General features: G+C 52.5%; 1 protein-coding gene across 3 annotated transcripts; it reads left to right on the plus strand.

Moving 5' to 3' along the window:
- The first annotated feature begins 521 nt into the window (after window positions 1-521).
- On the plus strand, window positions 522-15,865 carry APOBEC3F (apolipoprotein B mRNA editing enzyme catalytic subunit 3F). Of its 3 annotated transcripts, XM_055374667.1 has the most exons (7): window positions 522-913; window positions 2,880-3,033; window positions 4,884-5,163; window positions 5,371-5,485; window positions 9,352-9,508; window positions 11,978-12,257; window positions 12,481-15,865. In XM_055374667.1, exons 1-7 carry the CDS (start codon window positions 897-899, stop codon window positions 12,597-12,599), a joined length of 1,122 nt encoding a protein of 373 aa, XP_055230642.1. In that variant the 5' UTR covers window positions 522-896; the 3' UTR covers window positions 12,600-15,865. The 3 variants fall into 3 exon arrangements, with proteins under 3 accessions (XP_055230642.1, XP_063560878.1, XP_055230643.1); XM_063704808.1 differs by having other exon boundaries at window positions 649-913; window positions 4,884-5,485; XM_055374668.2 differs by lacking the exons at window positions 5,371-5,485; window positions 9,352-9,508; window positions 11,978-12,257; window positions 12,481-15,865 and having other exon boundaries at window positions 649-913; window positions 4,028-5,163.
- Window positions 15,866-17,934: the final 2,069 nt, after the last annotated feature.

The following is a 17,934-nucleotide window of genomic DNA, read 5'->3' on the forward strand; positions in this document are numbered from 1 at the left end:
CGTCTCAAAACAAACAAACAAACAAACACAAAAAACAAAAGCAAACAAAAAAACCAAATGTATCCCTTGTGTAATTTTTAGGTCACCGCGCCATGGGAACACGCTACCACGGGAAGGGAGCTGTGAGACGCGCAGGGAGGCTCCAGACGGCTGGCCTGGGACACCAGCCGCTGCTCTTCCATGACATGGGGACAAGAGGAGGCGAGAGCTCAGCCCACCAGGGAGGATCTCCGGGCAGGAGATGGGGAAGAAGGAGAAGCAGGAAGGAAAGAGCTCAGGGTGGGGGCGCGCATGGCATCCCGGTGGGACATCTGAGGCCCACACCCACCTGCTGTCCCTCCCTCCCACGGTGGCCTCCGAGGGTGAAGGCCTGGGGAGAGGCAGACACCTGGCCCTTTACTCCCCTCCCTGTCCCCATGGCCGCTGGGTGGGGGCCGTCTCTGGGATGATCCCCGAGGGCAGGATGCGAGAGTCCCTGCAGAGGCATCAGCCTGTCTGTCTTGATGGTGGAGAAGCGGCTCCAGCTGGGCGGGACCACCAGGGGAGGGGCTTGTGCTCTGCTGGCTCAGCCTGGTGTGGACCCACCTCCCGGGCGCTGGCTGCAATGACTTTCTCTTTCCCTTTGCAATTGCTTTGGGTCCTGCCGCTATTTATCAGAGGTCCCTCTGCCAGGGGGAGGGCCCCAGAGAAAACCAGAAAGAGGGTGAGAGACTGAGGAAGATAAAGCATCCCAGGGCCTCCTACACCAGCGTCTGAGCAGGAAGGGGGAGGGGCCATGACTACGAGGCCCTGGGAGGTCACTTTAGGGAGGGCTGTCCTGAAACCTGGAGCCTGGAGCAGAAAGTGAAACTCTGGTGCTCCAGACAAAGATCTTAGTCGGGACTAGCCGGCCAAGGATGAAGCCTCAGTTCAGGTACCGCTGCCCGCTCTACCCGCTGGGCCCGTCTGCTGCCCCTTCCTGCCTGGTGGCTCTGCTGGGCGTCAGCCCTGGCCTCCCCCTGCCCCAGCCCCAGCCCTGGGCTCCCTCCCCTCTGGCTCCCCTGCCCCCGCCACTCCCAGCCAGGGTCTTTTTCCTGCTCTGTGGTTGCCCCACTGCTGTTTCTGAATAGGCCGCTTCCCCACCTGCCCCAGCCCAGGTGCCCTGCTGAGACTCTCCCCCGCCACCGAAAGTCATGGCAGGGCTGGTGCTCCCGGCCCTGGGAGGGTGCTCCCTCTGTGTTCTTCCCGCCATTCCTGAACTCTGGAACTGGGAGAATTGAACCAAAGGATGATTAGAGCAATGTGGAATTTTGTTCACAGGGCTTTGATGGATTTTCTGTAACATTTACTTTGCTTAAATACCAAGTCTTAGGAGAGGGTGTGGGGAGGGAATGGTCTCTGAAGCACAAGATAAATCGTGTCTTCCAAGGATGTCTCCACTGTGGGCAGAGGAGGATGCACACGACCCCGAACACACGCTCCTCCTCCACTATCAGCATTCACTGTTTATAAATGACACCAGTAACATGGAATATAGTGGCCGGGTGCGGTGGCTCACACCTGTCATCCCAGCACTTTGGTAGGCTGAGGTGGGTGGATTGCCTGAGGTCGGGAGTTCGAGACCATCCTGATCAACATGGATAAACCCTGTCTCTACTAAAAATACAAAATTAGCCGGGTGTGGTGGCGGGTGCCTATAATCCCAGCTACTCCACAGGCTGAGACAGGAGAATCGCTTGAACCCAGGAGGCGGAGGTTGCAGTGAGCCGAGATCGCCCCATTGCACTCCAGCCTGGGCAACAAGAGCCAAATTTCGTCTCAAAAGAAAAAAAAAACCAAAAACAAAACAAAAAACATGGAATATATGGGAAAAAAACTCAATGATCAGGAGAAATGCTATTATTTTAAAATTTAGTAAGAAGAGAGTCTGGTCCCCAATGGCTCCCTCCTGCAAGGCTGGTGACACAGAGACTGGACAGGGCTGGTCTGGTAAGAGGCCCCAGCCCCATCCGTCCCCAGCTCTGTGGCGTGGGCAGGTTACCCCATCTCTCTGCGCCTCTGGCACCTCCTCTGTAAGATGGGAATGGCCCGTGCAGGCCTAGGGCAGCCTCACATGAGCTCACACCTGTGCAGCACTTAGAAGAGTGGCCTGGGCCTCAGAATTTGGTTCTACCATGATTTAACAATAGTAATATACAGAGGTGAAATGTCAGGAAGGAACTGGCTGAAAGGTTAAAATCTATTATTTTGGGGTGAAGAGTTTTATTCTCTCTCTCTCTTCTTTTTTTTTTTTTTTTTTTTTGAGATGGAGTTTCGCTCTTGTTGCCCAGGCTGGCACGATCTCGGCTCACTACAACCTCCGCCTCCCAGGTTCAAGCGATTCTCCTGCCTCAGCCTCCACAGTGGCTGGGATTACAGGCACCCACGACCACGCTTGGCTAATTTTTATATTTTTAATAGAGACTGGGTTTCACCATGTTGGTGAGACTGGTCTCAAACTCCTGACCTCAAGTGATGGGCCCACCTCCGCCTCCCAAAGTGCTGGGATTACAGGCATGAGCCATAATGTCCAGCCAAGAACTTTGTTCTCTTTTGCATTTTACTAATGCGTTGGAGAGTGGGTGGGAGAAATACTGGGAAGGTGGGGAATGTACTCCTGGAACGACCAGAGCTGGACCCTGAGCTGGAAGAGGTCAGCCTGCCCCTGCTGCCCATGCCAGCATCCCCTTTTCTTGCTCTCTCCCCGGTCTTCCTGCCTGGGAAGGAAGCAGAAATTCTCAGGGCTGTGGAGGGGTTGGGGAGGCCCAGAGCCATGCAGGGGGCTGTGTTTAGTGGACATCAGCCCTGAGGGCTCCCGGGAGCGCTCTCTACATTGGCTGGTTTCTCTCTTGTGTCTTCAGAAACACAGTGGAGCGAATGTATCGAGGCACATTCTCCTACAACTTTAATAATAGACCCATCCTTTCTCGTCGGAATACCGTCTGGCTGTGCTACGAAGTGAAAACAAAGGGTCCCTCAAGGCCCCCTTTGGACGCAAAGATCTTTCGAGGCCAGGTACCACCCAGACTCCAATCACTTTGCAGGCAGGAGCTAAGCCAGCTGGGAAAGCAAACCACGCACTGATAAGTGAAGTGCCCGGCGGCGGGCTATCCAGTGTGTCCTTCTCTCCCACACTTTCCAAGTCTGTGGCCCTGACCTTCCTGCTGGACTGTCCTGGGATCGGATCGTGGAGGGGGTTTGCCTCTGCACAAAAGGCCTTGTGTTGTTTTTTTTTTTTTTTTGAGACAGAGTTTCACTCTTGTTGCTCAGGCTGGAGTGCAATGATGCGATCTCGGCTTACTGCAACCTCTGCCTCCTGGGTTCAAGCGATGCTGTCGCCTAAGACTCCCGAGTAGCTACGATTACAGGTGCCCACCACCACGCCCAGCTAATTTTTTTTTTTTTTTGTATTTTTAGTAGAGACAGGATTTTACCATGTTGGCCAGGCAGGTCTTGAACTTCTGACCTCAGGTGATCCACCTGCCTCGGCCTCCCAAAGTGTTGGGATTACAGGTGTAAGCCACAGCGCTGGCCTAATTTTAATATTTTATTTAATCCAATGTAGCTAACATTACTTCAACATTAATTAACGTAAAATTCTTGACAAGATAATGAAGTTTCTTTTTCTTGTCACACCGAGTCTTTGAAATGAGCTGTGTAGGCCACGCTTGGTGGGGGGCTTGCGCCTGTAATCCCAGCACTTTGGGAGGCCGAGGTGGGTGGATCACCTGAGGTTAGATGTTTGAAAACCAGCTTGGCCAACATGGTGAAATCCCATCTCTACTAAAAATACAAAAAAAAATTATCCCAGTGTGGTGGCAGTTGCCTGTAATCCCAGCTACTTGGGAGGCTGAGGCAGGAGAACCGCTTGAACCCATGAGGCAGAGGTTGTAGTGAGCCGAGATTGCATCATTGCACTCCAGCCTGGGCAACAAGAGTGAAACTACGTCTCAAAACAAAAACAAAAAACAAAAAAAGATAAATGAGCGGCATATGGTGTATTTTTCAGGTGCCCAGGTCTTTCATCAGAGCCCCATTTCAAGTGCTCGGTAGCCCCTTTGGCCAGTGCGCCCCACCACATGGGACAGCGAAGGTTCAGTGGCCTCCCCAGCTGACCGCAGGCAGGGAACAAGGCAGACCCTAGAGGGCGAGGCCACAGCAGGGGCTGAGGATGCCTGGTGAATGGATGCCTGGGAGAATGGATGCCAGAATTCACGCATGAGGCTCTGAACAGGGCTGGGAAAACTTCCATACTCAGGGAAGCATGTGTCTTGGTGCACCTTGTGATGCTTCAACAGCAGGACTGAGATGGGGACATTTACAGTGAACAGAAATGTATGGGCTCGAGTTCTGGACTCTGGGAAGTCCACTGTCAATGCACCAGCAACTTTCCAGGGCCTGCGAGCTGCACAGTCACGTGGGGGTAAAGGTTGTTGCCAGAAGTTCAGGGGATGCTCCAGACAGAGTGGCCTGGGATGTCGAGTCACTGCTGCTCCATGCCATGGGGACAAGAGGAAGCAGTTTAGTCTGACATACTGCCCCCCCCCAGCTAGAGGGCAAGAGACAGAAAGAGGGGCTGAAGTCGCCCTTGAATAAACACGCCAGTGGCACCCAGCGAAGGTGCAGTCCCCACAGCCTCATAGCCTCTTCTAGGTGCCACCTCTTAAGGCCATTACAATAGCCATTAACACTGAACGTGAGCTTTGGAGCAGACAATCACTCAAACTAAACGGGGGATGGAGGAAAGGAGCTTCAGTGGCAAGATCCCCTGGGCTCCTGTCCTGGCCCCTCCTCTCACTGCCCCACCCCTGCACTCCTCCTGCTCCCCCTCTCAGAGCATCCCCTGCCTCCTGCTCCTCTCCCAGGTGTATTTCGAGCCTCAGTACCACGCAGAAATGTGCTTCCTCTCTTGGTTCTGTGGCAACCAGCTGCCTGCTTACAAGTGCTTCCAGATCACCTGGTTTGTATCCTGGACCCCCTGCCCGGACTGTGTGGCGAAGCTGGCCGAATTCCTGGCTGAGCACCCCAATGTCACCCTGACCATCTCTGCTGCCCGCCTCTACTACTACTGGGAAAGAGATTACCGAAGGGCGCTCCGCAGGCTGCGTCAGGCAGGGGCCCGCGTGAAGATTATGGACGATGAAGGTGAGAGGTGGAGGGGTCAGGGGAGCATGACGGGGAGGAACAGCCTCAGAGATGGATGGATCTGCAATGCCATGGCTGGGGGTGTCCCAGGGCAGCCTGCAGGGGCGGGGCCAGCACTGACAACAACTGACAGCCAGGAGACCAGGCCTGGGAGCGCGGGCCCAGGGTCAGGGCAGAGCCTGACTGCTTCCTGCCTCTTCATCTCAGAATTTGCATACTGCTGGAAAAACTTTGTGTACAGTGAAGGTCAGCCATTCATGCCTTGGCACAAATTCGATGACAATTATGCATTCCTGCACCGCACGCTAAAGGAGATTCTCAGGTGAGGGTCTCCCTCTGGCCTCATCGTCTGTCTCCTCTCGCCTCCTGCTCATCCTCCTGAGGCCTCCCCTGGCCAGGCCCTCCTGCCCTCCGTCCTGCCCCCTGCCTGCCCTCATGGTTACACCCCTCACCCACACTCCTCGTGCTCCCTCCACCTCCTTGCCTCCTCCCTCTTTCCTGGGCCCCTCCTATGAGTGAGAGGCCCCTTCTGCCTCCAGAGCAACCTCCATCCACCCTCGAGGCCACCCTCCCCACAGCCTGGGATCCCCAACCTGGCTCCTTCCATCTCCCTGGCATAATCGAATTTGTCATAAAACTGGACATAAGTGGGCATGAATATTCACAAGGCTGACAGCCAGAAGCTTTGAGCAACATCCTTCAAGGCCGACCTGAGTCCCTGAGAAGGAGCAGCCTCTGTGGAAACTTCAGGCTTCGACTGCCGTAGAAGATGCCCCCGGGCCGGGTGCCCACAGGGCAGACATTTATTTTCTCACAGATCTGGAGGCTGCAAGTCCAAGGTGGAGGGGTGGGCGGGGTTGTGTCTTCTGCAGCTGCTCCTCCTGGCTGGCAGGGGGTCCCTTCCAGCCCTGTGCTCTCTGGCCTTTCCTCTGTGCACCTGCACCCCTGGGGACTCTCTGCCTCTAAATGTCCTCCTCGTTTATGGACCCCAGTCAGACAGGATTAGGGCCCACCCTAAGGGCCATGAGTTAATTTAATCACCACTTTAGTGGACCTGTCTCCAAATAGTTATCCTGTGAGGAGGTGGGGATGAGGGTTTCAACATATCAATGTGGGGAAGATACAATTTAGTCCATGACAATGGGTCAAGCTTGGGTGGGGCATGCAGGGGTCCCCGTTCTGTGTGTCTATCTCCCAGGCGAGTCCTGCCCTGACTCTCACAGCCCCTCCCTCCAGACCTTGCTGCACCCTGGGCCCCACCCCATGGCTTCCCCACCCAACAGCACCCAGCCCGGCCTCTGCTCACGCCTGTCCCTTCTCAAATCTGCCCCCCACAGTGATGGAGATGCAGAAAGAGCCAAACAAACACTCAGTGATCAAGGTCCCAATTGAATAAGATTTTTTTTTTTTTTTTGAGACACTGTCTCCCTCTGTCGCCCAGGCTAGAGTGCTATGGTGCGATCTCGGCTCACTGCAATCTCTACCTCCTGGTTCTAGCAATTCTCTTGTCTCAGCCTCCCAAGTACCTGGGATTACAGGCTCATGCCACCACACTGGCTAATTTTTGTATTTTTAGTAGAGACGGGGTTTGCAATGTTGGCCAGGTGTTGAGTAAGATTTTGCAAAAGAGTAGGCTTGGATAATGGGAGGCTTGAGATGCTAGGAGCTCTCCAGGAAGCACAGTAGAAAAAGGCAACCAGAGACCAGAGACGCCATAGAAAGGGATCTACGGCCCTCGGGAGAGACGGGAACTGAGCACCTGGGTCTTAGACCGGAGGAGCAAACTGCAAGACAGGGTGGCCGGGGACACCAGCCTCTGCCCTTCTGTGACATAGGGACAAGAGCTCAGCCTGCCAGGGAACAACTCTGGGCAGGAGATGTGGAAGGAAGGAGCTCAGTGTGGGGGCACGCATGGCATCCTGGGGGGACATCTGAGGGCCCCCCCACCCGCTATTCCTCCCTCCAATGGTGGCCTCTGAGTGTGAAGGCATGGGGGGAAGCAGACACCTGCCCCTCACTCTCCCTCACTACCACATAGCTACCGGGTGGGGGGCATCCCTGGGATGATTCCTGAGGGCAGGATCCAGGGGTCCCTCTGGAGGTCCTCCCATCCAGGTGAGAAAGCAGCATAAAGTGAGGCCTGCACTCAGATGGGCCTGTGAGGTCACTCACAGCGCAGGTTTCTCCTGGAACAAGGGCCCTGGAAGATAAAATAGAACCCAAGCCCAGGACTAGCATCAGGGCCAGGACAAGCCTGCCAGGGAGGGTGCACATGAAGCCCCAGATCAGGGACCACTGCCCGCTCTGCCCACGGGGCCTCTGCTGCCCCTTCCTGCCTGGTGGCCCTGCTGGGCCTCAGCCTGGCCTCCCCCTGCCCCTGCCCCAGCGCTAGTCTCTCTCCCCTCTGGTTCCTCTGCTGCTCCCACTCCCAGCCAGGCTCTTTGCCCTGCCATGTGGTCGCCCCTTTACAGCTTCTGAATGGGCCACCTCCCCGACCTGCCCCAGCCCAGGCCCCCTGCTGAGACTCTCCCCCGAAAGTCACCCCTGGGCTATTGCTCCCCGCCCTGGGATGGCGCTCCCTCTCTGTGCTTCCCGCCATTCCTGAGCTCAGGAACTGAGAAAATTGAACCAAAGGATGATTGGAGCAATCAGGCATTTTGTTCTCAGCACTTCCATGGAATTTCTGCAAGATTTACTTTGTTTCAACACAAAGTCTTAGGAGAGGATGTTGGGGAGGGCATAGTCTCTGTACCAGAAAATAAGTCACTTCTTCCAAAGATGCCTCCACTGTGAGCAGAGGAGGATGCACATGACCCCAGACACAGGCTCCTCCTCCGTGAGCACCATTTACCTTTTAGAATGACACCTGCAACATGGAGTGTAGGAAAAAATATGATGATCAGGAGAAATGCTCTTATTTTAAAGTTTAGTAAGAAGAGAGCCCGGTTCCCAACAGCTCCCTGCTGCAGGGCCTGTGATGCAGAGGCTGGACAGGGCTGGCCCGGAAAGGGGCCCCAGCTCCATCCATCCCCATCTCTGTGGCCTGGGCAGGTTACCCCGCGTCTCTGTGCCTCTGGCACCTCGTCTGTAAAATAGTGATGGCCCCTGCAGGCCTCAGGCACATACCATGAGCTCAGACCCTCGCAGCACTTAGGAGAGTGGCCTAGGCTGGCCGGGCACAGTAACTCACGCCTGTCATCCCAGCACTTTGGGAGGCTGAGTTGGGCAGATCACGAGGTCAGGAGTTCAAGACCGGCCTGGCCTACATGGTGAAACGCAGTCTCTACTAAAAATACAAAAACTAGGTCTGGCCGCGGTGGCTCACACCTGTAATCCCAGCACTTTGGGAGGCAGGCGGGCAGATCACAAGGTCAGGAGTTCAAGACCATCCTGGCTAACACGATGAAACCCCATCTCTACTAAAAATACAAAAAATTAGCCGGGTGTTGTGGCATGTGCCTGCAGTCCCAGCTAGTTGGGAGGCTGAGGCAGGAGAATCGCTTGAAACCAAGAGGCAGAGGTTGCAGTGAGCCGAGATTGTGCCACTGCACTCCAGCCTGGCGACAGACTGAGACCCCGTATAAAAATAAATAAATAAATAAAAATACAAAAATCAGCCAGGCGTGGTGACATAAGCTCGTAATCCCAGCTACTCAGGAGGCTGAGGCAGGAGAATCACTTCAACCCGGGAGGTGCAGGTTGCAGTAAGCCGAGATTGCACCACTGCACTCCAGCCTGGGCAACAGAGGGAGACTATGTCCCAAAAAAAAAACAAAAAGAGTAGCCTGGACCTAGGAATTCGGTGTGATACCAACGTAAAAATAATCATCATCGTCGGACAGGTGAAATGTGAGGAAGGAATTGAGCTGAAATGTTCAAGCAATTATTTCAGGGTGAAGAGTTTTATTCTCTGTTGCATTTTCCTAATGGGTTGGGAGATGTGTGGCAGAAAAACTGGGAGGTTGAGGGTGTCCCATTGGTAGCCTCAGAGCTGTGGTTCCAGCTGGGAGAGGTCACCCCGGCCCTTCTGCCCCTGCCAGCATCCCCTCCTCTTTCTCTCTACCAGTCTTTCTGCCTGGGAAAGCAGCAGACATTCCCAGGGCTGTCCAGGGAGTGGTGTTCAGTGGGCATCAGCTCCGAGGAATCCAGGGGGGTCTCTGCATTGGGGTTTCTCTATTGTGCCTTCAGAAACCCGATGGAGGCAATGTATCCACACATATTCTACTTCCACTTTAAAAACCTACGCAAAGCCTATGGTCGGAATGAAAGCTGGCTGTGCTTCACCATGGAAGTTATAAAGCACCACTCACCTGTCTCCTGGAAGAGGGGCGTCTTCCGAAACCAGGTAGCACCAAAGTCCTATTTACACCCCAAATAGGAGCTAAGCAGCTAGAAAACACAATAAGTGACGTGCCTGGCGTGGGCTTTCCTGTGTGTACTTTCCTCTTACATTTCTTTTTTTTTTTTGAGACAGAGTCTCACTCAGTCAGCCAGGCTGGAGTGCAATGGCGTGATCTCTGCTCACTGCAACCTCTGCCTCCTGGGTTCAAGCAATTCTTCTGTCTCAGCCTCCTGAGTAGCTGGGATTACAGGTGCCCACCACCACACCCAGCTAATTTTTATTCTATTTTTAGTAGAGACGGGGTTTCACCATGGTGGCCAGGCTGGTTTCGAATTCCTGACCTCAAGTGATCCGCCCCCCTCGGCCTCCCAAAGTGCTAGGATTACAGGCATGAGCCACCACGCCCAACTTCCTCCCACATTTTTTAAGTCCGTGGCCCAGATCTTCCTCCCTAACTTTCCTGGGATCAGATTGTCGAGGGGTTTTGCCTCTTACCAAAAGGCCTTGTTAGCACCCAGCACCCTCACTCTTGACTTTGTTTCCCAAAATCTTGTCATGGAGCTGTGCGTCTGGCAGTCCTCGGGAAACAGCAGCTGTGGGAAGCGGTGGGTGTGGTGTCCAGCACTGTGCCTGGGCCAGTCACTGTGGGCTGGTGGGGCCGCCCCCGCCACTGCCGTGATTCCTCGATGTCAAGGACACATCCTCACAGGGTGGTGAACCCTCGCTCCTCACCCTGCCGCCCCCACAGCAGCCACTGACCTCCCACCCACCCTGCCGTGTCCCACCCACCCCTGCGGCCCCCTCCGCCCAGGCAGGAGATTTTTTCAGGGTGTGTTTGGGGAGGGAGCCGTCTGTGTGCTGGGCAGGCCTGGCCTACAGCAGCGCTGGCCTCGGAAACACCCAGGACTCAGGACTGAAGCGCAAGTGTTTCCAGTCCCCACATGCTAAAAAGGCGACAAGAACTCGTGGGAGAAATTTTAATGTCTGCATTAGCTCAATTACCTCACATACGATTTCAACATATACTTAATATAAAATGCCTCATGAGAGAGTTAAAGTGTCTATTCTCACAATGAGATTTTGAAATGCGCTGTGTATTTTACACGTGCCAACGTTTCTAATCAGAGCCCCATTTCAAGTACTCAGTAGCCCCTTTGGCCAGCCTTCAACTCCATGGGACAATGTGGGTCCAATGACCTTCCCAGCAGAAGGCAGACAGGGGACAAGGCAGACCCCATAGGACCAGGCCACAGCAGGGGCTGAGGATGCCTGGTTAATGGATGCCTGGGGAACAGGATGCCAGAAATCACACAAGACCTATGATGAGACAGGAAAAGACTCAATAAAATAAAGAAGGAAGGGGCCGAGTGCAGTGGCTCACGCCTGTAATCCCAGCACTTAGCGAGGCTGAGGCGGGCGGATCATGAGGTCAGGAGTTTGACACCAGCCTGGCTAACACGGTGAAATCCCATCACTACTAAAACTACAAAAATTAGCCAGGCGTGGGGGTGTGCCCCTGTAGTCCCAGCTACTTGGGTGGCTTAGGCAGGAAAATCGCTTGAACCCAGGAGGCAGAGGTTGCAGTGAGCCGAGATCTTGCCACTGCACCCCAGCCTGGGTGACAGAGCAAGACTGTCACTCAAAAAGATAAAGAGGAACGGCCAGGCGCAGTGGTTCACGCCTGTAATCTCAGCACTTTGGGAGGCCGAGGCGGGGGATCACGAGGTCAGGAGCTTGAGACCATGCTCGCTAACTCAGTGAAACCCCATCTCTACTAAAAATACAAAAAATTAGCCGGGCGTGGTGGCAGGCGTCTGTAGTCCCAGCTACTTGGGAGGCTGAGGCAGGAGAATGTGTGAACCCCGGAGGCGGAGCTTGCAGTGAGCGGAGATCGCGCCACTGCACTACAGCATGGGTGACAGAGTGAGACTCAGTATCAAAAAAAAAAAAGAAAGAAAGAAAAAGAAAAAATAAAGAGGAAGGAGAAGGTTGGAAGAAGGGAAATTCAATGAATAAAAAGCCCTGCGGCCTAGTATGTACCCAAAAAAATGAAAAGTAAAGAAAATAAGGCCGTGCATGTGGTTTATGCTCATAGTCCCAGAGTTTTGGGAGGGTGAGGCAGGAGGACGGCTTGAGCCCAAGAGTTCGAGATCAGCTTGGGCAACATGGTGAAACCCAGTCTCTACAAAAATCACAAAAATATTAGGCAGGCGTGGTGGCACGCACCTGCAGTCCCAGCTAATCAGGAGGCTGAGGTGGGAAGATTCCTTGAGCCTGGGAGGTCAAGGCTGCAGTCAGCCCCAGATCGCACCACTGCACCCCAGCCTGGGCAACAGGAGAGACCCTGTCTCAAAAATAAATAAGGAAACGCCCTGGGGCTTCAGGTCCGCCCTCTGCTCTCATCGCCCCACCCCTGCACTCCTCCTGCTCCTAGTCTGAGCTCCCCCTGCCCTCCTCCTCCTCCTTCCCCAGGTGGATCCTGAGACCCATTGTCATGCAGAAAGGTGCTTCCTCTCTTGGTTCTGTGACGACATACTGTCTCCTAACACAAACTACCAGGTCACCTGGTACACATCTTGGAGCCCTTGCCCAGAGTGTGCAGGGGAGGTGGCCGAGTTCCTGGCCAGGCACAGCAACGTGAATCTCACCATCTTCACCGCCCGCCTCTACTATTTCTGGGATACAGATTACCAGGAGGGGCTCCGCAGCCTGAATCAGGAAGGGGCCTCCGTGAAGATCATGGGCTACAAAGGTGAGACGTGGGGGGCTGAGGAGAACGGGTGCAGGAGGGACAGCATGAGGGGCAGGTGGGTCTGCAATGCCGTGGGGCAGAGCAGTGTCCCCGGGAAGCCTGCAGGGTCGGGGCCAGCGCCAACTGCAACTGGCAGCCAGGAGACCTGGGCTGGGAGGGGAGGGCCCAGGGCTGGAAGAGAGGCCTGCTGGGCCCTCACTGCTTTCTCCTTGTTTTTTCTCAGATTTTAAATATTGTTGGGAAAACTTTGTGTACAATGATGATGAGCCATTCAAGCCTTGGAAAGGACTAAAATACAACTTTCTATTCCTGGACAGCAAGCTGCAGGAGATTCTCGAGTGAGGGGTCTCCCTGGGCCTCATGGTCTGTCTCCTCTAGCCTCCTGCTCATGCTGTGCGGGCCTCCCCTCCACCCTGGACCAGCTGTGCTTTTGCCTGGTCATCCCGAGCCCCTCCTGGCCTCAGGGCCATTCCATAGTGCTCCCCTGCCTCACCACCTCCTCTCCGCTCTCCCAGGCTCTTCCTGCAGAGTCCCCTTTCTGCCTCCATGGCTATCCATCCACCCACCAAGACCCTGTTCCCTGAGCCTGCGTGCCCCTAACCCGCCTTTTCCCATCTCCCCAGCATAACCTAATTTTTTTTTTTTCTTTTTTTGAGACAGAATTTCGCTCTGTCACCCAGACTGGAGTGCAATGGCTTGATCTTGGCTCACTGCAAACTCTGCCTACCAGGTTCAAGCGATTCTCCTGCCTCCGCCTCCCGAGTAGCTGGGATTACACACGCCTGCCACCACGCCCAGCTAACTTTTTTTTTTTGTTTTTTGTATTTTTAGTAGTAACTGGGTTTCACCATGTTGGCCAGGCTGGTCTTGAACTCCTGACCTCAGGTGATCCGCCTATCTCAGCCTCCCAAAGTGCTGGGATTACAGATGTGAGCCACCCGGCCCAGCCACATAACCAAATCTTATTAAACTCAACCTAGTCTGACCGCGGTGACTCACGCCTGTAATCCCCCAGCAATTTGGGAGGCAGAGGTGAGAGAATCGCTTGAGCCCAGGAATTCGAGACCAGCCTGGGCCACATGACAAAGCCCCATCTCTACAAAAAAATTACAAAAAAAAAAACCCAAAAAAACCAGGTGTGGTGGCATACACCTGTAGTTTAAGCTACTTGGAAGGATGAAGTGGGAGGATTGCTTGAGCTGGGGAGGTGGAGGCTGCAGTGAACTGAGATCACGTCACTGAACTCCAGTCTGAGCAACAGATCGAGACCCTGCCTGAAAATAAATCAATAAATAAACTCAACCTAAATGGATATGAATATATGTAAGTTGAATACTAGCAGTTCTGAGAAACAACCTTTGTAAGTTTCATCCTACGAATTGGGTCATTCATGTCCTACCCAGCTAAAACAGGCCAGGAGCCAGGGAGGAAAAGCAGTCAGGCCACACAACATTGGTTCCAAAATGGACTTTTCTGCAAGCCTGACTCCTGAAACTGTGCATTGTACCCTGAAACCAGCCTTATCCATAGCGTCTGCGATAAATGGCTGTAAGCCTTGGACTCCTTGCTCCAAACACAGCGACTCAGCAATGGAACCTCCCAGCTCCCAACCCTTCCTAGTGCCCACGGGCTTTCCCATAGGGCAAGAGAACATTTCTCCTTTTTTTTTTTTTTTTGAAATGGAATCTCGCCCTGTTACCCAGGCTGGAGTGCAATGGTGCGGTCTCGGCTCACTGCAACCTCTGCCTCCCTTGTTCAAGTGATTCTTCTGTCTCGGCCTCCTGAGTAGGTGGGATTACAGGCGTGCACCACCAAGCCGGGCTAATTTTTGTATTTTTCATAAAAACGGGTTTCATCATGTTGCCCAGGCTGGTTTTATTTTTATTATATTTTTTGAGATGGAGTCTTGCTGTGTTGCCCAGGCTGGGATGCAGTGGTGCAATCTGGGCTCACTGCAGCCTCTGCCACCTGGGTTCAAGCTATTCTCCTACCTCAGCCTCCCAAGTAGCTGGGATTACATGTGCGTGCCACCACACCTGGCTAATTTTTGTGTTTTTAGTAGAGACGGGGTTTCAACATCTTGACCAGGCTGGTCTTGAACTCCTGACCTCGTGATCCACCCTTCTCGGCCTCCCAAAGTGCTGGGATTACAGGCGTGAGCCACCTGGCCAGGCTTAGGCTGGTCTTAAACTCCTGACCTCAAGTGATCTGCCCTCCTTGGCCTCCCAAATTGCTGGGATTGCTGGTGTGAGCCACAGAGCCTAGCCCATTTCTCCTTTTTATAAAACCTGATGCTGTCTCTGTTCTCCCGACATGGTGAACACCACCTGGACTGCGTGTATGTCCCAAATTACAATTCTTTCTTGGCAAATGAAATGTGAAATTTAGAGGCCCTTCTCCACACTTTAAATTTGACTTGACATTTTCTAGGCAGATATAAGTTATTAGAGAATGAGATTCTCTATAAAAATGGCCACTTCATCATGCTGTGGCCTCCACAGAAGATGCCCCGGGCCGGGTGCCCACAGGGCAGGCATTTATTTTCTCACAGATCTGGAGGCTGCAAGTCCAAGTTCAAGGGGTAGGTTGGGTTGTTTGCTCTGAGGCTGCTCCTCCTGGCTGGCAGGGAGTCCCTTCTGGCTGTGTCCTCTGTGGCCTTTCCTTTATGAACCTGTACTGTACCTCTGGGGTCTCTCTGCCTCCAAATATCTTTTTTTTTTTTTTTCAGACAGAGTTTTGCTCTTGTTTTCTAGGCTGGAGTGCAATGGCACAATCTCAGCTCACTGCAACCTCTGCCTTCTGAGTTCAAGCGATTCTCATGCCTCAGCCTCCTGAGTAGCTGGGACTACAGGCGTGTGCCACCACGCCTGGCTAATTTTGTAGTTTTAGTAGAAACGGGGTTTCTCCATGTTGCTCAGGCTGGTCTTGAACTTGTGAGCTCAGGTGATCCACCCTCCTCAGCCTCCCAAAGTGCTGGGATTACAGATATAAGCCACCGTACACAACCTTTTTTTTTTTTTTTGAGATGGAATTTCACTCTGTGGCCCAGGCTGGAGTGCAATAGCAGGATCACTGGTCACTGCAACCTCTGCCTCCTGGGTTCAAGCAATTCTCCCACCTCAGCCTCCTGAGTAGCTGGGATTACAGATGGCCAGAAACAATCTCTGCTAATTTTTCTATTTTTTTGTAGAGATGGGGTTTCACTGAGGAAGGAGACCACCTCTCTCATTGTCTCCTATTTCAGAAGGAAGCAAAAAGTTAGAAAGATGCAGAAGTAAGATCAATGGCCAGACTGTTTGGCGCTGCTACCTGGGCCTGGTAGTTAAAGATCAACTCCTGACCTGACCGCTTGTTTTATCTAAAGATTCCAGACATTGTATGAGGAAGCATTGTGAAACTTTCTGGTCTGTTCTGCTAGCCCCCACCACTGATGCATGTAGCCCCCCAGTCACGTAGCCCACGCTTGCACAATCTATCACGACCCTTTCACGTGGACCCCTTAGAATTGTAAGCCCTTAAAAGGGCCAGGGACTTCTTCAGGGAGCTCCGATCTTAAGATGCAAGTCTGTCAACGCTCCCAGCTGATTAAAGCCTCTTCCTTCCTAAAACTGGTGTCTGACAGGTTTTGTCTGCAACCGTTCCTGCTACATCACCATGTACATTCCAGGCAAGGCTGGTCTCGAATTCCTGACGCCCACCGCTGCCTCCTAAAGTGCTGGGATTAAAGGCATGAGCCATGGCACCTGGTCGACCTTCTCCTTTATGGACCCCAGCCAAATTAATTTGTGCCCACACTAGAGGTCTCATTTAAATTAATCATCTTGGTCGGGCGTGGTGGCTCACACCTATAATCCTAGCACTTTGGGAGGCTAAGGCAGGCAGATCACTTGAGGTCAGTGTCACACGTGTCCATGTGAAGAGACCACTAACAGGTTTTGTGTGAGCAACAAGGCTGTTTATTTCACCTGGGTGCAGGTGGGCTGAACCAGAAAAAGGAGTCAGCAAAGGGTGGTGGGATTATCATTAGTTCTTACAGGTTTGGGATAAACCTATCCCAAACCTATAAGTGTACATTCTTAAAGACATACAAAGTACATTCTTAAGTGTGGGGGAGAATATTACAAAGTACCTTCTTAAGGGCAGGGGAGACTATATGGTATCAGTTTGGGTGGGGCAGGAACAAATCACAATGGTGGAATGTCATCAGTTAAGGCTATTTTCGCTTTTTTTGTGGATCTTCAGTTGTTTCAGGCCATCTGGATGTATACATGCAGGTCACAGGGGATATGATGGCTTAGCTTGGGCTCAGAGGCCAGACATTCCTGTCTTCTTATATGAATAAGAAAAAACAAAATAGTGGTGAAGTGTTGGGGTGGCGAAAATTTTGGGGGGTGGTATGGAGAGATAATGGGCGATGTTTCTCATGGCTGCTTCAAGCGGGATTAGGGGCAGCGTGGGAACCTATGGTGGGAGAGACTAAACTGAAGAAAGATTTTGGGGTAAGGTGATATTTTGGAGTTGTTAGAAGGAGCATTTGTCGTATAGAATTATTGGTGATGGCCTGGATGCGGTTTTGTATGAATTGAGAAACTAAACAGAAGACACAAGGTCTGAATAAAAGAAGGAGAAAAATAGGTTTGTTTTTTTTTTTTTTTTTGAGACAGAGTCTCGCTCTGTTGCCCAGGCTGGAGTGCAGTGGCACGATCTCGGCTCACTGCAGCCTCTGCCTCCCTGTTTCAGACGATTCTCCTGCCTCAGCTTCCTGAGTAGCTGGGACTACAGGTGCACGCCACCACACCCGACTAATTTTTTTGTATTTTTAGTAGAGAAGGGGGTTTCACCATGTTAGCCAGATGGTCTCAATCTCATGACCTCGTGATCCGTCCACCTCAGCCTCCCAAAGTGCTGGGATTACAGGCGTGAGCCACCACACCCAGCCAGAAAAATAGGTATTAAAGGACTAAGAATTGGGAGTACCCAGAACATCCAATTAGACAGTGTCCAAGGGGGTTCAACATAATTATTTGCTTGGTTGGTGAGTTTTTGGCCTCTATCCTTGAATTTTTTTATGTTGTCATATACCTGTCCAGATTGATTTAGGTAAAAACAACACTCTTCATTTAAAAATATACAGAGTCCTCTTTTTTTAGCAGTGAGTAAGTCGATGCCTCGGCGATTTTGGAGGAAAGAGAAATGTAAAGCCAGCAATTGTTCATTTAAGAAGGATTAGAAATGGCTAAGAGAGAGTGAGTTTGATAGTGTGGTGGAGATAGCTGGGGAGAGGTAGAGGGTAGCATAAGAACGGAACCAGAATAAGAGTGAGTATAAAAGTAAAGAATAGGACTTCATCAGGGTGAAAGTACTGGAGGGTACCTTGCCACTGAAGACCTTCTATGGACTTCAAGAGCGACTTAAGGGTGGTGATTTGAAGTAAAACCAGGAGCCTGCAAATACCAAGAGCCTGAGAACCTTCTTGGGTGATTTGACTAATAAAGGCCGGTGCGTTATCAGACTGTATAGAGGTGGGAAGGACAAACCCAGGAATTCTGTCTAAAAGAAGGGAAGAAATGATCACAGTGGACTTCTCAGACCCTGTGGGAAAGGCCTCTACCCATCCAGTGAAAGTGTGTACACAGACCAAGAGGTATTTTAGTTTCCTGACTCAGGGCATGTGAGT

This window comes from Gorilla gorilla, chromosome 23, assembly GCF_029281585.2.
Source record: "Gorilla gorilla gorilla isolate KB3781 chromosome 23, NHGRI_mGorGor1-v2.1_pri, whole genome shotgun sequence".
NCBI classification, from domain to species: domain Eukaryota; kingdom Metazoa; phylum Chordata; class Mammalia; order Primates; family Hominidae; genus Gorilla; species Gorilla gorilla.